The sequence below is a fragment of the Myotis lucifugus genome, unplaced genomic scaffold (assembly GCF_000147115.1).
Source record: "Myotis lucifugus unplaced genomic scaffold, Myoluc2.0 scaffold_2, whole genome shotgun sequence".
Lineage (NCBI taxonomy): Eukaryota > Metazoa > Chordata > Mammalia > Chiroptera > Vespertilionidae > Myotis > Myotis lucifugus.
The window spans coordinates 956,174-980,883 of record NW_005871050.1 but is presented as its reverse complement, the minus strand read 5'-3'; the positions used below and the strand labels follow the sequence as shown (position 1 = coordinate 980,883).

Genomic DNA, 24,710 nt, shown 5'->3' with positions numbered 1-24,710 from the left:
AATATTCATTTATATTTATATATATAATATATAGGTATATTTGTATACACATACATTCACCCATACATACATGTGTTCTGAGACAGGGTCCATATGATTCAAAATATGAGTACATGGCACAACAAAGTTTATAAACTCCTCATTGTGAGAAGAAACATAAAAGATCTACCAGGTGACTCAAGATATGTAAGCATTGGGGGTGTTTTAAGGAGAGTGACCAAATGCTTTGGAATTTCCATCTCTTTATCTTTAAACTATATGATAGTAGTGCTCCCTGACAAGGAAAAGATGGATCCCACTGATAAATTTTGCTGTCACAGCAACTGTAGCCATTATACCTCCCCTTATTTTAATGATGTGTTACTTCCTGCTTCAACCTCAAATCAGGCACAGGGGCAAAAGTCCATGGCATGACAGTTGAAATTTAATGGCGGCTACTGCCTATTCTCTTCACTTAACCCAAGAAGCCATTGCAAATAACCCAAAAACCCACTGAGGGAGACTGACATTGTTTCCCAGAAGTAAATACAACTCAGCTTGTACTTTGGAACAATTGGTCAACCTTGCTACTTGCACAATCAACTAGCAAAGGTTATGCAGTGCCGGAACATGATCATGGCAGAATCACCAGGCCTCTTCACCATCTGTCTTTTAGGATATCTACTCAGTGCTGAATGTACAGGTTTGTTTCCTTTTAAAAGATACATTGAATATGCTTGTCTTTCAGATATAGAAATGTCTGGTGCTATCTTCTTCACTAAATAACAATTATAGGATTTGACAGCAATGTTTAAGATTCTAGTAATCAGCATGTGTGTTGGCAAGTACTAGTTCTCTGGTATATGTATCTCCTTAATTTTTAAAACTAAATAAATTTACAATGCTTATGGTATATTTTTAATGGACACTTTGAATTTATGATTTCACAATGTAATTCCTTTTAGAAAACAGTCATCTCCTTGGTTAAAAAAAATTAAATGTGGGAAAATACTTTAACAAGGAAAGAGCAAAATATGGAGAATAAATTAACTGTTGCTTGGTTACTTTTACTCACAACTTTGAGATCAAAATGGGAAACATTAAAACCACAAAGAATGGTTTTATCTGCACAAAAAGTTTGATTTAAGATATATGATGTAGTTCACCCTGACAGTGTAGCTCAGTGGTTAGAATGTTGGCCAGTGCACCAAAGGGTCATGGGTATGATTCCTGGTCAAGAGCACATACCTTGGTTGCAGGTTCGATTCCCGGCCCTGGTCGGGAGGCAACCAATCGATGTATCTCTCTCTCATCACTGTTTCTCTCTCTCTCCCCCCTCCCCTCCACTCTCTCTAAAAATCAGTGAAAAAAATATGCTCGGGTGAGGATTAACAACACAAAACAAAAAAAGGATATATGATGTATTTCAAAATTTTGTAACTATATAATAAGGCATGCCTTTAATTTTAAAAATCTATACAATTATATACTTTCAATTTAAAGTTTTAGTTAAAACAGACAAATTTTTCATTTGTAAGTTATTTATCATTAACATTTTTCATGGATCAGGAAGAAATTGTTTTATTTCTTATTTTAAAGATCTCACAGTTAATACATGGGGAAACTCAATACTCGAGCTCTTAGGAGAGCAAAGCCAGTCCAAGAATTTACATGAAGAGTAGAAACTGGTTAATGCTATGTGGATCACTTGTGTTTTCCACAGCTTTAGTGACTTTATGCACTGTCCCCAAAGGAAAGCACACAGGAAAGAAATTACCTCATTTAGACAAACAGTATGTTCTCACAGGAAGCATTCATCACACTTACTTGTCAGCCTACTATAATCAAATCTAGTAGCTGACAGTGCCAGGATCAGGGGTGCCAACCCTAAGCATCCCCAGAAAGCAGACTGGCCCCATGGTTCCCACTCCAGACATGATGTCAGACTGAAATGCAGAAATAATGATACAAGAATGCAAAGGTTAAATCAAACTAGCAAAGTGGGTAGAGTCCAGGAATAAAGAAATTTAGCAGGAAAACTAAATTAAAGCAGGACATAAAGCTAAGTTTTTACAAATACCCCTTTAGTGTGAGGTCAGCAGGACAAAGGATCCAAGCCCTTCCTTTAGGTTCAGTGGTGAGATGATGGAGCTTTTAAGAGGGCTACTGACCGCTCAAAGACCTCAGATGTTGGGGGAAAAGGATAAATATGAAGAAAAAAGAGGAACTGGGATTTCAGAGCTTTGGAAATAATGACTAAAAGAGATAAGCCTAAAAAGAGGTTAGAAATATGATCCTCAAACAATACTGAGGAGAAAGGCAGTGTGATTCTGGAGTCATTGGAGTCAAAGATAATAGGCCCTTGAGGAGAGAGCCAGGGGAATTTTCCTAAGGTGGACAGTATTGATGCAGCACTCTTTGCTGCTGCTAAATTGTCATTGGCTTCTAAAAAGCAGTTTCGATGAATGATTTACTGAGCTGTTGCAATTTCATGGCTGCTGCTCTTAGGTTTTATTGAATCAATTTGGATTTTGAAATCAAAACTGTTCTGTGAAACCAATTCAGGTTTGTAAAGTACATGGACCAAAACTGTCTTTCATTCAGAATGAGTGAATGAAAGGAATGAATAAAACACAACTTCAGTCTACTTTATACTTTATACAAATATACTTTATAAAACTTTACAATATTGAGTGACTGTTATGGTACCAGGTACTGTGGCAAGGTACTCAGGTCTTAGGGATAAACCAGACTCTCCTCTTTAGCCTAAAGCATCATGAGGTCAGGAGAGAGATTTCAATATAATGTGCTAAAGTGTGTTCCAGGTGCTAAAGGAGCATGGAAAAAGAAATACATTAACTGGGGAAACACCTGACAGACAATATTTTGAGCTGAGTCTTAAAAAGTGAGTACATTCACTCTTCTTAAATGTCTGACCTAGGGCATTCTATGCAGACAGGATCATTCATGTGCAAAGAGCCAGATACACAAAGAATGTGAGGATATTCAATAACTTAGTATGTTTTGAATATTGAATATGACAAGTGAGGCAGGATAGTTAGGCAGAGTCAGGCCATCAGATAATTAAAGTCCTAAACTAAGGAGTTTGGACAATAGAAAGCAACGTGTAGTCATCAGAAGTACAAATACCACTAATGGGTTATTTTGAATGCTCAGGCTGACAACATTCTAATCAACTGTTTAGGGAAGGGGTTACAAGACTAGGGGAGACCAATCTTGAGATTACTGCAATCATCCAGGGAAAGCAGGAGAGCCTGAACCTGGACATTAGCAGTATAGACAAAGGAGGGAAAGGAATTCAAGTAACATTAAGGAAGTAAAAAAGATATGACTTAAACATCTGGGTATGGGAGGAGAACAGGTTTAGAAAAAGTGTATAGAGTACGTCTTGGGCATTTTATGCGATTACTGGACACAACCTAGTGCCTAACAGCATGTCCTGTGCATGGGACTGCCAAAGTAGAAATCTTGGCTGTGACACTTTAGTGTGTAACCTGGGGCAAATTACTTAACCTCTGTGAATTTCTGTTTTTCTCAGTCACAAAAAAATGAGAAGACAGTACCTCTTAATGGGACTGCTATGAGGATGGAATGAAATAATGGATGCAAAGCACTGAGCCCAGTGCCCAACATATCAGAAGCATTAATAAACATCAGCTCTCTTTCGTCACATTGCAATGTACAGTTAGCGAGCTGGAAATAAGATCTGGAATTCAGAAGATGTATTTGACTAGAGATGAATATTTGGAATGCACTGTTGAATAATAGTAGTTACAACCATGTGTATGAGGATCCAGAGAGTGAGCATGGATATTATGGCACCTAGTACAGGGTCTGGTTGTAGTGACTGTTCAGAAAATTCTATTGAAAGAGTCAGGGCTGGATTAGGGTAGGGCATGAGTGTACTTGCACACACTGAAAGAGAGTGCCTCCTTCAATTTTGTGCACTAAATGTCTTGTTTACCTCACCCCAGTTCTGACCTTAACTAGGATGGATGGAGTGAAAAGGGAAAAGGCTGAAACTGGAGCCTGGGAGAACTCTGAATATTTAAGGGGCAGGCAGAAGAAGGGGAATTAAGTGATTCAAGTGGTGAATGAATAACAAGAGTTAAAGAAGAGAACTAGAATAGCGATTTCATGGAAAGAGTGTCCTGAAAAGGGAGAGATTAATGATTAGAAATGTTTCAGAGGAGTCAGGAAATACATAAACTCAAAATTATACTTTAGGAAGTCATGGCTGATACTGACAAGTCATTTCATTATATGGATGACAGTAAAGAAGGGAAAGAGCTACAGAAAAGAGCACTAAAGAGCCAAAAGTAATTGAGAAAATTTTGAGATTATAAGTTTCACAGGTTGACTTATTTAAGATCATCTGTATGAGCAAAAACTAACCTGAACAGCCAATTCACTGAGTCCCATAAATTTGAGATCCAGTTTTATTTTCTAGGAAGGAAGAGAGCAAGTGAGTTAGTAGGGAAGAAGAGTGATAACTGACATATACCAGCCTATACATATTATTATTTCACTGATCCTGTCAACAACACTGTGAGGTACATTCTATATAATGAAAACTTAATATGCAAATTGTTTGACCGGGAGTTGGACCACTCTCTATGACGTCCGCTGACCACTAGGGGGCGCACGGAACATGGTGGGTGTCAGCGACATAGTGCTGGCAACGGGCAGCAGTGGAGGTGCTGCCGGCCCTAATGGGCCCCGGCGAGAGTGGGACCATGGCAGGATGGTGGAGAATATGAGTGTGCAGCGCCAGGCCAAGGCGGATGGCAGCGGGGGCCCGATCACCCCGCTGATTGCCCCACAGACAGCAACCAGTGGTGGCAGCAGGAGGCAGGGCCGCCGCCCAGCTCCCAGGCACTGAGGGAGCTGGCCCTGACCAATCATCCCACAGACAGGATGGTGGAGCAGGTGAGGGGGCGGCACCAGGCCACAGTAGGGTGCCAGGCAGGACTGCAGGGCTGTGAGGCTGGGGGCACGAGCTGGGGCCCAATCCCCACAGGCCACCCTGAGGGACCACACCCATGCATGAATTTGTGCACATGGCCTCTAGTATTCTTATAATACTACTGGTATACCCATACCAAGTTAAGCTTCAAAGATTATGTGACTTGCCTAAGATCTCACAGCCAGCAGGTTGTAAATTCAAATCCAGGTAAGTCTAATCTGACTCCAAAATTGTTTTCCACTAGATCACACTATAAATAGATTCAGACATAGATGCTATTATAGATGTGCCGAGGACCAAATCCATGAATTGGCTAGCTGGGGAGGAGAGCCTGGTGGAGGCTAGGAGGCATCAATATGCGATGGCATCTACCTGCAGCTTGGAAATTGTCTCACAAGGTGCTCAGCTGCCTCAGAAGGGAAGGAAGGCAGCAGATGGCTGCACTAATCTACTGGTTTGGATTGGAGGGTATTGCAGCACTGAAAAAGGGTGAAGGGAACTGAGAAAACTGGCATGTGAAGAGAAGTATGAGCTAAATTTAGGAAAAAAATGAAGCCCAAGAGTATTTGCTAAATAAGAGAAAAGTAAGGTTGTCAAGGGACTAGAAGGGTCCACAAAGTGAACAGATGCAATGAAAAGAGAGGAATATAGTTTAGTTTGTTTCTTTTCTTATCCTTTTTTTTGAGTTAACGAGAAAGCAGTCCCAAAATGCCTTGGAAAGTTTATTTTTATAAGCACCTGGTTCTGTTCAGATGGTATCAGATAGTCTCTTGAAGAAAGAAATGACTCTAGGCGACTTCTTGAATATATATATATATATATATATATATATATATAGAGAGAGAGAGAGAGAGAGAGAGAGAGAGAGAGAAATTGAGGTTTGAGAAGAGGGAGGGAGGAGGAGAATTAGGTTAGAGATCTCAATCTTCTAGAGCTCAGGAATGTTCCTACAGGCTAGGCCAGCCATGGGCAAACTACGGCCTGCGGGCCGGATCCGGCCGGTTTGAAATGAATAAAACTAAAAAAAAAAAAAAGACCGTACCCTTTTATGTAATGATGTTTACTTTGAATTTATATTAGTTCACACAAACACTCCATCCATGCTTTTGTTCCGGCCCTCCGGTCCAGTTTAAGAACCCATTGTGGCCCTTGAGTCAAAAAGTTTGCCCACCCCTGGGCTAGGCAGTCATAGCTAAAATAAACCACATACTGCATCCCAGCAAAAGACATATCACTGGAATTCTTACTACAACACATGTCAACTGAAGGTGTTGTGGGTCTAAAGATTAAAAAATAATAATAATGCAGTTGTTTTTCTTTTAAAGTTAGTGAGAAAACCTGGGGTTGCATTTGGAGCAGGACCACAAATAGGTTTCTGTAGCTAAGATCTGGAAACAGCCTAAGTGCCCATCAGCAGATGAATGGATTAGAAAACTGTGGTACATCTACACAATGGAATACTACACTGCGGTAAAAAAAAGAAGGAATTCTTACCATTTGCAACAGCATGGATGGAACTGGAGACCATTATGCTAAGTGAAATAGGCCAGTCAATGAAAGAAAAATACCACATGATCTCACTCATTTATGGATAATAAGGACCATTATAAACTGATGAACAAAAATAGATACAGAGGCAGAGCAGCCTCGAACAGACTGTCAAACTACAGCCGGAAGGCTGGGGGGGTTGGGGGCAAGAAGAGGGGCGTAAGAGATCAACTGAAGGACTTGTATGCATGCATATAAGCATAACCAATGGACATAAGACACTGGGGGGTAGGGGAGGTTGGGGGATTGTCAAGGGGGGGGGAGACACATGTAATACTCTTTGTAATACTTTAAGCAATAAAAAAAAGGTTTCTGTTCTTCAAAGAGATGTTTGTTGCAAAGTCATTTGGGCAACTGCATTCTGAAAACACAGCCCAGTAAGGGTGATGGATCACCTTGCAAACATCTGCAGTTGGCTATTTTCAAATAATCACAACGTGTGAAGTTAACTGCTTATTTAAGAACTTTCTTTTTCATCCAAAGTAAGTTCAACTATGATTGAAAATCTGACCTTTTATTACAGGAGCTCTCTTGACTAAAAGTCTAATTGAATTTTAATTCCTAAATCTCCATGTGTGTACAGTATCATGAGAAAATCATAGATTTTGTCTCCATGTCCCAAAGATAAATTGGCTTTGGGATTACTTGGATTAAAAACAAAATCTTCCCTAAGAAATGCATTTGATTTTCATGATGTTTTATTTTTCCTAAAGCTAAAGAATAGTTCTTTTAAATTTCAGTTTTTCTTGATCGTGAAAATGCCACCAAAATTCTGAATCGGCCAAAGAGATATAATTCAGGTAAATTGGAAGAGTTTGTTCAAGGGAACCTTGAGAGAGAATGTATAGAAGAAAAGTGCAGTTTTGAAGAAGCACGAGAAGTTTTTGAAAACACTGAAAAAACTGTGAGTATTTCCACATAACATTCTTCAGATGCAAAGAATAGTAAACATAAAAAAGAGAAACTTCTCTTTGTGATTTTAAAATGGCTACATATATATATGTATTAAAAATGCTATAAAAGAGAAGGAATCAAATCCAAGACATTTTAAATGCCACCATTAACTTCTCTTTTTCTTTATAGACTGAATTCTGGAAGCAATATGTTGGTAAGCAATTCATTTTATCCTCTAACTTGTATATGAAACATTTGAGAAATATCTATTTTTTCTTTGTGTAAATACATAATACATTAAAGTCTGTCAAAAGGGCTCAGATAAGTAAGTTCCATTCTTTTATCCAAGATTGAATACCACAGGTATGCCAGCATGAGAAATGTCAGTTGGCAGATAAGCTTACTCCTCCATAGGGCTTCAAAGAGAACATCTGTCCACCCCAGGAAGCTAGAAGAAAGAAAACATGAATGTATTTGGGGACTAAATGAGAGTTTGCAATCCCCAGTAGAGAATCAGATTATGTAGATTGGTTTAAATGTTTATTGCTTAAACGTCCTCCTCCTTATGATAGCCTATACTGCCCTCCACAATTCTCTGCCTCTCCCTTCTCATTGCTCCCCCCACCCCATCTCATCTCCTATTTCTTTCACCTCACACACTGGACTCCAGCCATCCTGGACTCCCTGGTGCTTCTTGCACACTCTAGGAATGCTCCCATTTTAGAGTCTTTGATCTAGCTGTTCCTTTAATATGGAATGCTCTTTTGCTAGATTTCTCTAGGCTCACTACCTCACCTCTTCTGGGTCTTTGCCCAAATATCACCATCTCAATGAAGCCTGCCTTGATCATCTATTAATACTTAAACCTGCCCCTCCCAAAACCCCTTCACTCTAGATACCATATCCTGCTCTATTGTTTTTTATAGCACTTTTCACCATCTGAGGTACCATATAATGTTCTTACTTATACTATTTATTATTTATTTTTCCCACTTCACTTGATGGCAACCTTCATGTTGGTAGGGGTATTCAATTGTTTTGTTTATTGATTCATTCCTAGTACCTCAAACAATATCTGGTAAAGAAGCACTGAGTAAATATTTGTTAAATAAATTTACCACAGTGAGAAAAAGTCAAAACTTTAGTGATAACTAAGGTTTTTTATCTTTACTATTGAGATTATTTCAGATGTCCTTTTTTCCCCATTGCCCCCCTCCACCCGGTTCCCACCCCACCCCAGGCCTTCACCACCCTACTGTCTGTGGTCCATAGGTAATGCATATATGTGTATAAGTTCTTTGGTTACTCTCTCCCCGCTCCACCTCCACTTGCCTTCCCTCTGAGATCCCTTGGTCTGTTCCAACTAAGTTTTAAAGTTAATTTAAAATCCAGCAGCAGGATTTTGTGACAGTGTAAATTTTACAGGTTGACTTAGTTGAGTGGCAAATTCACTGAATTCCATCAATTTGAGATCCAGTTGTAATTTCCAGTTTCTATTCTGGAGGAATTGCTGGACTTGTTTATACTCTCATAACTGTTCCACTTTTGTTTTTAAGTCATGGAGGAAGGAGGAAGAAGAGGTTTCCTCCACTACATTTGCTTTATCTGCCTTTTCTTGTCCTTGGTAATGAACACTGCCATGCCAATTCTCTACTGAGTTATTCCCCTACAGTTAGTCCAAACAAGTCTTCTCATTCTCTATTTCTACCCATGTTCCACGCGCGCCCCCTGGTGGTCAGTGCACGTCATAACAACCGGTTGTTCAGTTGTTCTGCCGTTTGGTCTATTTGTATATTAGGGTTTTTATAGATAGATAGATAGATAGATAGATAGATAGATAGATAGATGATAGATAGATAGATAGATAGATAGATAGATAGATAGATAGATATCACAAGTAGATGTACCATATGTACATAGGACGGGGCCAGCAGTCCTATTTAAATTTTTTAAGCTTGTGATATATTTTAAAGTACACCAATTCCTATATCCCCCCCAAAAAATATTCTTGGCTGTATTTAAACTCCCATGATCACTTCATTGCTCACCCTCTGACCTGAGATACCACCCCCTCTAGCAGGAGTAGGTCAGTACCTCTTAAGACCCATATATTGCAGTTGGGTTCCTGCCTTCTAAGTTATAGGCAGTGGTTACTGTATTCAGGTAAAGATACTGGGAAACATTAAGGACATGATTCTGTCACTACTGCTTTGTCTACAGAAAAATAAAACACAAACAAGAACCAAAAAGAAAAATATAATAACTCCATGCCTCTTTTCACTTGCAACTGAGATTCCTAATTCCCACAAAATAGCCTATGCTAATTATCACTGTGTGGGCTGCCACATACATCAGGGACACAGGCCCCTCACTCCTGCCCTATTTTGTACCATCAACTCACAACATAAAGCATTCAATCACATTAACCAGCATCTGTCAAGTACGTTACAGTTTACAGAGTGTCTGACACACTTAATCCTCATACCAACCCTGTGAACAAAATATTATTAACCTCATACCACAGAGGAGGAAACTGAGGTTTAGGGAGAATAAAAGACTTGTCAAAGGTCACCTAGCTTGGGAGTCATGAAGCCAACCCCTTTCCTTCAATATTATCCCTCTGAGCCTTCAAATGTAAATGCAGTTATCCATTAAACACTAATCTAGTAGCCTTAAACAGGAACCACTCACTTGGCAAGGTCTGGTCCCTTGTCTTTGATCCCTACTGTTGGTGGCTTTGCCTCAGCCTAAAGTGCACACAGACAAGCACCCAAAGGAGGACTAAATGCAGGATAAAATGACACTCATTTTAAAGATATGTCTCAGCAAATTAGTTGTTTGGTAGCTGGCTGCAAGCCCAGACCCTTTCAGTGAAACATCCTAAATAATTCAGATCCATTGGTCTATAATATAAAGTAGAAATGTAGCTCATTTTTTAGAACAGTTCTGAGCATCAATAATAATAATCCAGAGATAACATATTTTGTTTTTATAGAACTGGAACAAATGTAACCATTTGTGCAAAAGCACATTGGTTCAAGGTGCAGAAAGGACAAACAGACTTTCCAGAGAGGAACTATTTCTAAGAAGGGATATTAGTCCTTAGTCAATGGGACCTACTAGTAGATACATGCTACTGACAGAGAATACGACAGACATACTACTGCTCTCCCTAGAGCAGATAAGGATCTACATGCTAAATGATAAGAAGGTTTGCTCTAAAGTATGACTGATAATTAGAAATTATTTGATCCTTTTCTCCCATTCTTTCATTCTTATGTCAACTTCATCTTCCACTGTTTTGTTTCTCTTATATTATCTGGTTGATGTAGCTCCCATTTTTTTCTTCATGGTTATTTATATTAGCTCAAAGTGCATACAGATCTACCTTCTAGTCCTATTCATCCCTTTCTCTGAACTTCTTTAGAGTATGGAGGAGGCAGAGCTCTAAAAAACCTGACTTAAGTCCCTTCTCATCCTGACCCTTCCTTCCCCTCTTGCCTATTTCTTTCCCCTGTTTTCTTCCCACCAGTGTCTTCAAAGGCTTTCAAGAACTCTATAAATGTAGAAACTTTAGGAAAGGTAGAAAAGAAACATACTCGATCTATACATAAAAGGGACATTTTTAGAAACTTTTCTCTTTAATTCTGTTTATTGAAAGTTGTTTCTCACTTTGCCTAGACCATTTGGGACCTAACTCAGAGAAAGAATATCTTTAAGCAGTAACAGATGCTTCTAGCATCTTTTCTATTGTTTCAAACTATAACTACATATTATACTTAAAAGTTAAATGATAACACAAGGAAGAATGCAGGTTTCCCAGGCCTGGTCAGGGTGTGTGCAGGAAGCAACCAATGGATGTCTCGCTCTCACATCAATGTTTCTCTCTGTCTCTCCCTCTCCTTTCCACACTCTAAAAATCAATGGAAAAATACCCTTGGGTGAGGAGATATTATCCTATATAATAAAAGAGAAACAAGTAAATTGACCATCCGTCTGCTATGCTCACCAGCCAATCCTATATAAGAAAAGAGAAACAAGTAAATTGACCATCCCTCTGCTATGCTCACCAACCAATCAGGAATTGGTATGCAAATTAACCCAACAAAGATGGTGGATTAATTTGCATACACAAGTGCCAGGCGGAGAGCAGAGCAGGAGAACCGGCAGAGAGTGGAGTAGCTTGGGGAACTTGGCTCCCCAAGTTGCCAGACGGAGAGCACAGAGGAGAGCTGGTGGCTTAGAGGACTTGGCAGAGTGGGAGGCTATGGGACAGAGACAGAGCAGGAAGGGAAAACCAAGAGCATGGAGAGCACCAGGAATTCTGGGAATAGTAGTTCTGGTGGCAGCCCCAGGACCAGTAGCAGAAGTCCAGAGTTCGGGGAGCACCAGGAATGCTGGGAATCATAGTTCTGGTGGCAGACGGATCTCCTACCAGCGGTTCTCAACCTGTGGGTCTCAACCCCTTTGGCGGTCAAATGACCCTTTCACAGGGTCGCCTAAGACCATCCTGCATATCAGATATTTACATTATGATTCATAACAGTTATGAAGTAGCAACGAAAATAATTTTATGGTTGGGTCACAACATGAGGAACTGTATTTAAAGGGCCAGAAGGTTGAGAACCACTGTCTAGACCAGTGATGGCAAACCTATGACACACGTGTCAGAGATGACACGCTAACTCATTTTTTTGGTTGATTTTTCTTTGTTAAATGGCATTTAAATATATAAAATAAATATCAAAAATATAAATCTTTGTTTTACTATGGTTGCAAATATCAAAAAATTTCTATATGTGACATGACACCAGAGTTAAGTTAGGGTTTTTCAAAATGCTGACATGCCGAGCTCAAAAGGTTCGCCATCACTGGTCTAGACACTAGAGCAAAGTGAGCCTGGAGCAAGTTACTGTTGTGGTTGGGGATGGAGGGAAAGCAAAGATGAGAGACATAAGTAAAATCAGAGTGTCTAGGAAAAATTAAAGGGAAGATATCCTAACACTTCCAGGAAATCTCCACCAATGAAGCAAAGAAAAAAAATGCCTCTATTATTCTGTGAGCAACAAACCAAACTGAGTTGAGGTCTCAGACAATTCGCTCATATGATTGCAAAGACGAACAGAAACTCCTGGAATGGAGAGGACTCCCCTGAGGGCTCCCAGATTGGAGAGGGTGCAGGTCGGGCTGAGGGACCCCCAAATCCCCCAGTGCACAAATATGTATTAGGGGCCCAGTGCATGAATTCATGCACCTTGAAAGGAACTGTGGGCCATGAGGCTGCAGTGGTCACAAAGCAGGTCTTGGCCTGTCCTCTATGCCCCTGCCTGACCTCTCCTGCCGTGGCCCCCAGTCTCCTGTCTGCTGGAGTTCTGCTCCCGCTGCCGCCACTCCCACATGCTGACAGCACTGGCCCTGCTCGCACCCGCTGATGAGGCGGAGTGATTGGGGCTGGTACCAGCAGCAGGTGCAAGCAGGGCCAGCACTGTCAGTGGGTACAAGCAGCAGCTGCTGCCCTGATCACCCCTCCGGAGCAGGGGGAGGTGGAGAAGCCCACAAGGGTGACCGGGGCCAGCAGCCACTGCTTGCACCTGCTGACGGCACCAAGCGATCGGGACCAGCACCAGGTGCTGGCTGCAGGTATGAGTGGTGGATGTGAGCAGGGCCAGCACTGGCAGCAGGTGCAAGAGCCAGGTGGGACCACAGCACGGGAGCGAAGAATTTTCAGTAATCACCAGAGGCTCACCCCGATGACAGCAACTGGCACCCCGCCTTGGTCTGGCGCCCCCGCTCCACCTGCACCACCATCCCACCGCAGTGGATGCCCACCATGTTCCGCGCGCGCCCCCTGGTGGTCAGTGCACGTCATAACAACCGGTTGTTCAGTTGTTCTGCCGTTCGGTCTATTTGTATATTAGGGTTTTTATAGATAGATAGATAGATAGATAGATAGATAGATAGATAGATAGATATCACAAGGAAAAAGATGCATTTGCTCCATGGCTAGGCCACCAGTTCCTCAAGTAGATGTACCATATGTTATCTGACTCAGCTCACACTGCAAGACCTGTAATAAAAGCAGGCCTTGTATGACACATCTATCTATATAAAAGCCTTAAGTGACCATCACAACCCGAACGGACGACTGAAAAGGCTGCGTGGGGCAACCCAGGCCAGCAGGGGGTGTTGAGAGGCACCCAAACCGACCAAGCAGCAGGCTGTGTGGGGGTGACCAGGCTGACAGGGGGTTAGTGAGGGGCGACCAAATACCCGAACAGCAAGCTGCGTTGGGCACCCAGGCCAGCAGGGGGGGCAGTTGGGGGTGATCAGGCCCAGAAGGCAGAGGCAGTTAGGGGTGATCAGGCTGGCAGGCAGAGGCAGTTAAAGGCGATTAGGCCGGCAGGGGGGGCAGTGAGGGGTGATCAGGCTGGCAGGGGGGGCAGTTAGGGGTGATCAGGCAGGCAGGCAGGCGAGCCGTTAGGAGCCAGCAGTCCAGGATTGTGAGAGGGATGTCCGACGGCAGGTTTAGGTTTAGCTCCCAGGGATCGAGCCTAAATCAGCAGTCATACATCCCCCAAGGGGTCCCGGATTGGAGAGGGTGCAGGCTGGGCTGAGGGGACACCCCCCCCATGCATGAATTTCGTGCACCAGGCCTCTAGTAGATAATAATTGTTGAAGTGATGTGATTTAATTTGGAATTAACTCTACCACCATTCTATAAGAAAGGACTAAAAATTCTTTTTACCATATGCTGAAAAAGTACATTTTTATACTTAAACATTCTTCTCCCTTTCCTTTTCCAGTTACATGAACTATGCACATGCCTTCTTCAAGGTAATTTCTTAGGACAGTGTTAGCCTAAGAACCTTTGTCTAGGTTGTTTTAGAAATGCAGGAAGCCAGGGACACCCTATAAGCAGCTGGCTTCCAGGTCAACAGTTCTCTGACCCTAAAATCAGGCTCCCCTCACCATGAGTTTGTGCAGGGAGGACCAGGCATTCTAAACAATTTATCTGCTAATTCAATGTCTTAACCTATCTCAAAGATGGAGATCAATGTGAGTCTAATCCATGTTTAAATGGCGGCCTATGCAAGGATGACATTAATTCCTACGAATGTTGGTGTCAAATTGGATTTGAAGGAAAAAACTGTGAACTAGGTAAGTAACTAGTTTTGGATTACTCATGGTTCAAAATTCACTTTGAAACTGGAAAATGCAATATTTATGTAGCATAATTTTCCCTTAAAAACATATACATTTTTATTGTGGTAAAGAATACAACATAAGATCTACACTTTTAACAAATTTTGAAGTGTATAACACAGTATTATTAACTACAGGCAAGATGTTGTACAGATGTCGAGAACTTATTCATCTTGTATAACAGAAACTATACCCATTGAAGAGCAACTCCCCATTTTTCCTTCCCCATTCTTGGCTTCCATGTTTTTGACTTTTTAAACCACCTTATATAATCATGCAGTATTTGTCCTGTGACTTACTTATTTCATTTAGCACAATGTCCTCCAGTTTCATCCATGTTGTTGCATATGAAAGTATTTCCTTTTTTTAAAGGCTGAATAATATTCCATTGTATAAAACATACTTTAAGGCTTATAAACATTCATTTTATCTATAGTCATAGTTTCCAGGATGAGGTCAAGAAACTATATTAAGAATAATAATATTTGGTGGATAATAAGTAATGATGTTCCACTCACTTATTAATCCTCAATACAACCATATGCAGTCAGTAGCATTACTAGTATCCCCATTCCATGACGATCAGAACACTCTAGCTTAAAATCACAGAGGCAAGTAAATGGTCAAGCCAAGACATGAACTTCAGTTTGTCTGACCTAAACCCATGCTTCCAACTAATGTCCACAAAATGCAAAGAAAACTAAACCCATCAACTGAACTCATGACTGAATTGTTATCAACATAGGCAGTTTAAGTCAATCAACTACAGATTTGAGGTATTGCAAAGTCAGTTCTCTCATATAATAGCCACTTTTTCACACATACCAACGACTATATATGTTAAAAATCTAAGCTCATACATTGATAACACTGAGTTACATAATAAATTTAGGTTCAGTATTTATCTTTTCCTCTCATAGCCTAGAATATTTTTTTCTGAGATTTTGGCAATTACAGTTATAAATCCCTGAAGTCCTTTAACTACTTGTTTATTTCCTCTGGATGCAAGGTATTGTGATTGTGAAAAACACACAGTGCTAATGACAGATTTTCTTTCTACTCTGAAACTCCAGAAGAATAGAGATGTGATCCTAGGGAGAGAATTTAACATCACAGGTTATATAACTAAAGAGTAGAAAATTAGCAGGACTCTATTAAGGTGTTATAGCAATCCACCTGATACATAGATGAGAAAGGCATACAACAAAATGAAACGCAAGTTGCTGCCTGTGTCCTATTGAGAAAGGGGAAAAAGTCACCTATAATGTTCAGAAATCCTTTCAGTATTAAAGAGAAATCCATTGATCATCTTCCTTTGAAGTAAAAAAGATAAAAAGGAATAGAGGATAAGAAAAGGAAAAGGTGGCAGGGACAAAACATTTTAAAAGACAGAAAAGAGTGAATGCAGGTGGATGAGCTGGTACACATGGCCTGGATTCCCATTCCCTCAGGTCTCCTAGTAAGGGGACAAACCTGGGTTACCTTCCCTGTGGTTGTGTTAATTGGTTCAACATCTCTGAGGTTCCACTTTCATTTCAAAGGTTATCATTTCAAATTCACATTTACCTAGATAAATTTGATCCTATTATGGAAATCTACATAAATCTTTGAAGTAGTTACTCATTTTCAGCTTAAATACTATAACTATTGGTGGTAAGGGAATGAATAACTCAATTAGATTCAGTTAAGAATGAAGAATACATTGTAGTGAAGTATAATTGAAAATAGTATCCCTAAATGTCTTTAGTTTAAAAATAAAGACACTGTAAAGGAATAGAATAGCCCTGAGAATGTAAATATGAGCACAAAAATTCCCTAAAAGGTTTTGCTATATGTGTGAGGCTATGGACCACATAACAAAAGAACTAAGCCTACAACTCGACCTATTTCAGTCCTCTCAGGTTCCCCATATTTTGGATTGGTTGAATTGCTTCCACCACCAAATCTGGCCTCTGGGTTATATTGATATCTCCCAGCCCATTTTATTTATCGGGATTTAGAAAAATCCTTCCAGCTCAGTTAGTTCAGAAACAAAGTGGGAATTCTCTCAAAAATCTTTTTATTTTGGACACTAGAGGACAGGAAAAGAGAAAACATACAAACTCCCATTTAAGGCATTACTTCAAACTGAACTAAAGAATCATCTAGACCAGCGGTTCTCAACCTGTGGGTCATGACCCCTTTGGCGGTCAAACGACCCTTTCACAGGGGTCGCCTAAGACCGTCCTGCATATCAGATATTTACATTACGATTCATAACAGTAGCAACATTACAGTTATGAAGTAGCAACGAAAATAATTTTATGGTTGGGTCACAACATGAGGAACTGTATTTAAAGGGCCAGAAGGTTGAGAACCACTGATCTAGACTAATCTCAAAAGCTCCTAGATAGCACAGTTTATGGGATACCTGGGCCCCAAGTTTCTTGCCTCATCTTGGCTTGTAAAGAGAAGAGAGATTTCCATTGTTGAGACCTTGTTGTTTTCCTTTTCTCTTGTCTATGAGGCTCTTCTCCAGGGGAGAGATGTACAAATATTCAGGACATGCTTTCTAGTTAGAAGAATAACAATTGATTGGCTATTTTGTCCCTTTGGCTAAAATAAATATCACTGTATGTCCCCAGCTACACATCACATCTGAGTCCTTTACAGATAGATCAAGGTCTGTAAAAACTTGGTCATTCCAGTTCCTTCTAAGAATACAAGAGGCATTTTCCTATAGTAATATAGGATGGAAAGAAAGAAAGAAAGAAAGAAAGAGAGAGAGAGAGAGAGAGAGAGAGAGAGAGAGAGAGAGAGAGAGAGAGAGAAAGGAAGGAAGGAAGGAAGGAAGGAAGGAAGGAAGGAAGGAAGGAAGGAAGGAAGGAAGGAAGAAAGAAGAAAGAAAGAAAGAAAGAAAGAAAGAAAGAAAGAAAGAAAGAAAGAAAGAAAGAAAGAAAGAAAGAAAGACACAAGCACATAAACGCTTTTTTTTTTTTTCATTTCGCTAACACATCACAAACACTACGGACTGATTTGCTATGAATTTCTGTGGAGTGAAGAAAATACCTTTAGTTTTAGCTGAACAATAGCATGTTCTGTGATAAACTAGTTAAACAGAACATCTTTTGTCCAAGCTTTGTTTTTCACATCAGTGAATATATCAGGGTAAAAGGCACAACAAAATAAAACAGAATGGTAACATTTGTGGTAGACATAAGGGAACAAGAAAGAAGAGTTTGTACCAACATGGATGGAGAATAACACATGTTTTAGGCACTGAGACCAGTCTCAGAACCAGTGAGACCTATATCCAGCACAGTGTCTGACATCTAAGTGCTCAATAAATGATTGATGAATGTGCCCTATAGTAACTGTCCCTTAGATCCTGGACTATGGACCTTTCCACTGGATATACTTGTGCTATTAAGCTCTTCCCAGAATTTTGAGTCCTTTATCTGAGGGCAAAAGACTTCTGATTGGGCAGCAATATTTCCCACTGAATGTACAAACCAAGCTAGAGAGCAGCAACAACATACTGGGTCACAAAGAGCAAGGACAAATGTGGCAAATCATGGACAAGTTTAGTTACTTAGTCAAGGGCACAGAATCAGAATTGGGAAACCCACACTGACTTTACTCATTCCTGTTATGCATGCCCTGCACCAAACCAGGCTGGACCTACCACCTACCTCTATTAACTTATCACAATCTCATATTGACTGAACACTTTATACAGGTGGTATTTGATTTGGCTGAACACTTCAGTACTGTTTGTAGCAACAAAAATGATAGCTAGTCCCATGTATTCACTATGAGTGAAGAGAAAGGTCTTTAAAAAATAAATAAAAAGGACCAAGTGACATGTCTCTGGACCATGCACTTAATGGATTATTGGTAGCAAAGGTTAAAGCTCAGGCTGTTTTCTCTGTCTACCTGGCAACAGTTGATTGATGATTGGCCTCCTTTTATTTCCTGAAGTGTCAGTAAGGAACATGAGTTAATTGTTATCTTAGCCTATGCTAGCCTATGTAAAATATAATTCAAAAATTTAGACATATCACTCAAAACTCCATAATATACTCCATAACCATATAGTCACTCTGTTAGCCTAGATTCCCCCCCCGAAAAAATGGAGTCTGTGACACAAGCTTATTAGGGTGTGCAATCCTAGGGAGCAAGAGCAAGGGACAAGGGAGTGAGGCAATGAGGAAAGGAGAACCAATAATAAGATGAGTCTTCTCTACATCTGCAACTGATTGCTTGATCTCCTGAGACTGTTTTCCAAGAAGCCATATGAACTGGCTTCAGGATAGTCCATCTAGGAGGGCGAAATAAGTGAAAAAAAATTGTCCATAAGCATCTGTCTCCCATTGGTCAAAAGTTCAGCATATGAGGTAAATACATCTCTAGGTTATAAGTGCTGGGTAACCCAGAAAGGTCATGTGGCATCCCTTGGCTCAGCATCAACGGGGAAGTGCCAAGGTAGGAGATGAGAGGCATGCAGTGCAGATATGAGCCAAGGCCATTCAACATGAGGTCAGTGGAAGTCTATGCAGAACTGATCACCGACATGCTGGGGGAAGACACAGGTGAAGCTGAGAGGAACTTAGGTGGTGCATAGGGGGTGTCTAATACAGTCACTCATTTTCAACCTTTCCATGTCCTAACTGCACGGGCAAGTAAATATTTCAATAGAAAGTTGAAATATTTATACTAATTATGAGTATGTAGGTAAGGCAGAAGGTGTCTTCTATTCATGGTGTTCCTGTGCTACTCTATAGACCAAAATAGCCCCAAGGACAGAGCCTGTTTCACTTAACTCAGCCATCTCAGCTAGCAAGCCCTGAACCATACTACTTCCTGTTACTGAGATGACATAGCAGAAACAAAGGGAAAACATGGTAATTAAAAAATATGAAATAAGATGGCAGAAATAAGTCAAATACATCAGGAACCATAATATGAAATGGTGTTAATTACAATTTTCAGTCTGGAGTTAAAATCAAATTGTATGTTGTTGACAAGAAAGATACCTACATTAAAATTACACCAGGAGGCTAAAATAAAGGGATGTAATAAGATTTTTCAGGTAATCCTAACAAAAAGAAACAAACGAAGCAATCTTTATATCAGACAAAATATAGAACCCTAAAAAAAAGCATTATAAGAGACAAAGATATTTTTTATACTAATAAAAGGGTAATATGCTAATTAGACTGGACATCTTCCAGATGACCTTCCGGACAAATCCATGGTGGCAGGGCCAAGGCAGAGGTGGTTAGGGGCGATCAGGTCAGTAGGGGAAAGCAGTTAGGTAGATCAGGCTGGCAGGGGAGAGCAGCTAGGGATCAGGCCAGCAGGGGAGGGCAGTTAGGGTGATCAGGCTGGCAGGGGGGAGCAGTTAGGGCAATTAGGCCAGGAGGGGAGAGCAGTTAGGGTGATCAGGCCGGCAGGCAGGTGAGCAGTTAGGAGCCAGTGGTCCTGGATTGCGAGAGGGTGCAGTCGGACATCCCCCAAGGGGTCCCAGATTGGAGAGGGTGCAGGCAGGGCTGAGGGGACCCCCCTGCATGAATTTCATGCACCAGGCCTCTAATATATTAATAAGGGGTATTGTGTAGGAGAGTAAAGAAAATGTGAACCACTAAAATGCATATCATTGTCAACACATAATGTCTTTGACATTTGGCTACCTTAAAGGACCCTATTTTTTTTCTTGTGTTGATACATACCCACCTCAGCTAGATTAAGTTTCCTTTGATAAATTGGGTTATATTAAAATTATAAAGTTCTATTCAGTAAAATACACTATGTAGGTGAAAAGGCAAGTCACAAAGTAGGAGGAGAAATCTGTATCATATGCATCCAGTAACTGGAACTCTCATACACTGCTGGTGGGAATTTAAATGCATACATTTAGAAAGCATAAAAATGTTAGAAGAAAACATAAGAAGTAAAATCCCAGACATCTCTCACATCAATATTTTAGCCAATATGTCTCTAAGGGCAAGGGAAACTCAGGAAAAGATATACAAATGGAACTACTACATCAAACTAAACAGCTTCTGCACAGCAAAAGAAACCATCAACAAAATGTAAAGGGAACCCACTATATGGGAGAACATATTTGCTAATGACATATCCAATAAGGGGTTAATTTCCAAAATATATAAAGAACTTATACAACTCAACTCCAGGAAAACAATCCCATTTAAAAATGGGCAAAGGACCTGAATAGACACTTCTCCAAAGGGGACATATAGATGGCCAAGAGACATGAAAAAGTGCTCAAAGTCACTAATCATCAGAGAGACATGAATTAAAATGACAATGTGGTATCACCTCACACCTATCAGAATGGCTACTATCGATAAATCAACAAAAAACAGGTGCTGGTAAGGATGTGGAGAAAAGAAAACCCTAGAACACTGTTGGTAGGAATGCAGACTGGTATAGCCACTATGGAAAGCCATATGGATTTTCCTCAAAAAATTAAAAAATGGAACTGCCTTTTAAACCAGCAATCCCACTTCTGGGAATACATCCTAAGAATCCTAAAACACCAATCAGAAGGAATATATGCACTCCTATGCTCATAGCACCATTATTTACAATAGTCAAGATCTGGAAATGGCCAAGTGCACATCAGTAGATGAACAGATTCAAAAATAACAAAAAAAAACATGGTACATTTACACAATGGAATACTACTCTGCTTTAAAAGAGATGGAACTCTTACCCTTTGTGATAGCATGGATAGACCTGGAGAGTACTATGCTAAGCAAAATGAACCAGTCAGAGAAAGACAAATACTTATATGATCTCACTAATATGTATAATCTAATGAACAAAATAAAATGGAACCAGAGCATGGATACATGGAACATACTGGCAGGTGCCAGAGGTAGGGAGTGGGGGTGACTGGATAAATAAGTTGAAAAGATTAGCCAAAGAACATATATGTGTATCTCATGGACATGGACAATAGTGTGGTGAAGGCCAAGGGAGGGAGAGAAGGGAGTAGGTGGAGGTGGGCAAATGGGGGGGGGGGATGTGGGAAGGCTGCAATATCAACATTAATATTTTTAAATAAAAAATTGTGTGCAATTATTTTAGAAAACTACTTGGCAGTATCTACTAAACCTGAACATAATTTCACTCATAAGTATACTTCCAGGAAATATGTATGCATATGTTACCAAAAAACATATACAAGAATGTTCATAACTGTATCATATAAAAACAAGAGCCCAAAACTGGAAACTCTACTAAATATTCATCAACAGTAAAGTGGATGAATAAAGGTAGTAATATTTATACAATGGGAAACTACACAACATGTAGATGAAGTACTGCTATACAAAACAACAGGGATGAATCTCATAGTCAAAATGTTAAATGAAAGACACAGAAGCGTGCACATTGTGAGCGTCTATTTATATAAAGTTTATGAACAGGCAAAACTCATTTATTTTTAGAAGTTAGGATAATGGTAATTTTGGAAAGGAGGAAGAGTATAATAATGACTAAAAGGAGGCAATAGGAGAGTTTAGACTGCAGTGGTTCTCAACCTTCCTAATGCCGCGACTCTTTAATACACTTCCTCATGTTGTGGTGACCCCCAATTTCATTGTTACAAATTGAACATAATTAAAGCATAGTGATTAATCACAAAAACAATATGTAATTATATATGTGTTTTCCGATGATCTTAGGCGACCCCTGTGAAAGGGTCGTTTGACCCCCAAAGGGGTCGCGACCCACAGGTTGAGAACCGCTGGTTTAGAGGGTGTTGATTATGTCCTATGTATTAATCTGTTCAGTGTTTAAACAAGTGTACCCACTTTGTGAAAAATTTAGACTAAAGTTCTGGGTACTTTTCTGAATGTGTGTTATATTTAATAAACATTTAAATTGTAGTCCATGATTTAGTGAAAATATATTCAATCCTTCAGTTTTATGTCAAATCAAATATATTGCTGCCACCATTTTATGCCTTATTAAGAATTTTATTTTATCTTTCTACTCTAGCTTAAGGTTCCTAGGTTTTTCTCCATGAATGGCCCCAACTTATATTTGACCTACACATGTCAGTAGTTTCATGTACATTTTAGAAATGCATGTTAAATAATGCTATTACTGTTGGTTTGCTTTCTTTCAGATGCAACATGCAGCATTAAGAATGGCATGTGCAAGCAGTTTTGTAAAAAGGGCACAGATAACAAGGTGCTTTGTTCCTGTACTACAGGATACCGACTTGCAGAAGACCAAAAGTCCTGTGAACCAGCAGGTCAAAATCTAAGTTTTTTTCAAAGCTTGGCAGATATATTCTCCAAATCTACATTTGAACCATTAGCATTTTAACTAGCCAACATAATTATAATCCCTATTTGTTTTAACTTCATTATGAAATCATAGAAAAGAGGAATCCCATGAATTGGAAAAAATAATTTTTCAAATTGCATCATTTTAAATAGAAATTCTAAATGTCTTTAGTCTGAATTATTTTCCATGTATCCAAATTTTTTTTACTTTTATATCATGAAGCAATTGATTTTTGTACATATATTTATAATTCAACCAGGCAAATTAATGTAGTAATCCCATGCCATGAAAGATACATAAATGATGGACTGATAGGCTTTTAGTACAAGGATGGCTGAATTTTAAGCATGATTCTGCCAAGGTGTGGCTGGTTTCCTCTGAGAAAGTTATTTCCTATCCTTGGGTCTCAGGCTGAGTTTATACCCTTGGCATGAGAATAGTTCCAACAACCATCCATTTTAAGCCATGCCAGGCTGCTCAGCACATCCCTCTATTCAGCAGTGGACAAGGCCGTGTTTCCCAGTCATGTTAACTATGCTGCCGTGTTGACAGCTGATTGGTGTATTCAGAACATCACCACTCCACACTCATATGGCTCTTCTCTGAAAAATGAAAGCAGTAGAAACTTTGATTGTTTTTTTTTAAGTAGGCTTTGCAGGATCAATTATATTTGATAAATGAGGGCCCTTTTTGAAACATATACAATTTATTTTGCATTTCCAAAGCCTGATATCTTATTAAATTGGTGCATTAAATCATGCACCATTTCTCTGTAACTGGGTTCGATACCTATCTCAGTAATGCACTCAGCAGAGGAAATTAAAGGACCAGAGGCCAAGAGTATTCATGCTGTAACTAAAATAAAGAGTATTTAATGCTTCAAGGGCCTGCCTGTCTGTCCTATCTGGTTCTTCATATACACTGTCTCAAAGCCAGCCTACTTGGAAATATGTATTATTCCAGTGTAGACTGATGGCATATTAGCTAAATCCTTACAAACCCTTCAATGTTATAAGAGAGAAAAAAAAAGAATGGAGAGCCACCTCCAAATATTGTGTTACATCTGAATATAGCCTTAGCTTTAGCAGAATAAGTAGGCCAAACCTAAAATAAGCTTTTCTGTTTTTCAATAGTAATGGTCCCTTTTCCTCTAACCATTGATGATTTATATTTATACATAAGTATTTTGAACAAATTTCCTGTTTTCCCAACCACATGCTGTCTTCATGATACTTTGCCACAGCTGGTTGCTATAGAAATGTCTGTTATAAGCAATGTGGCTGGAGGGGAAGTGAGAAATGAAAATAAAATGTGAGGTGACTTTGCTTGACTACAAATTTCCATTCTGGTTGCTTCCAATGAATCAGTAGACAATTTCTTTTACTTTTTAAATATACATTTTTATTGATTTGAGACTAAGGGAAAGGGAGAGAGAGAGAGCGAAACACCAATGATGAGAAAGAATAATTCAATGGCTACCTCCTGCATGCCCCACACTGGGGATCAAGCCCGAAACCCAGGCATGTGCCCCCACTGGGAATCGAACCATGACCTCCTGGTTCATAGGTCGACACTCAACCACTGAGCCACGCCAGCCGGGTGACAATTTCATTTCTTTAGGAAATAAACCAACCCAATGTAAAAAGGTGGCCAGTCCCCAAGGTGGACATGGCTGTGATAATCATATGAGTAATTTGGTTAATACTTGATAATCATGTAATTAAATCACAATGACCTCCCTCCCCCAAGAAATACCTAAAATCCACTTTGGAATCTAGAAGGCATTCTAGTCTAC

The 24,710-nt window shown here is 39.8% G+C and overlaps 1 protein-coding gene across 2 annotated transcripts in view; it reads left to right on the top strand.

Annotated features, from left to right (window-relative positions):
* Window positions 1-554: 554 nt before the first annotated feature.
* F9 (coagulation factor IX) overlaps window positions 555-24,710 on the top strand; it is a 37,247-nt gene continuing 13,091 nt past the window's right edge. Inside the window, exons 1-5 of one of the 2 annotated variants that reach the window (XM_006082032.3) lie at window positions 555-682; window positions 7,255-7,418; window positions 7,598-7,622; window positions 14,453-14,566; window positions 22,752-22,880. In XM_006082032.3, the coding sequence (XP_006082094.1) occupies window positions 595-682; window positions 7,255-7,418; window positions 7,598-7,622; window positions 14,453-14,566; window positions 22,752-22,880 (520 nt within the window). In that variant the 5' untranslated portion in view covers window positions 555-594. The remainder of the gene's footprint in view (window positions 683-7,254; window positions 7,419-7,597; window positions 7,623-14,452; window positions 14,567-22,751; window positions 22,881-24,710) is intronic. The other variant, XM_023756385.1, reaches the window with a different exon arrangement.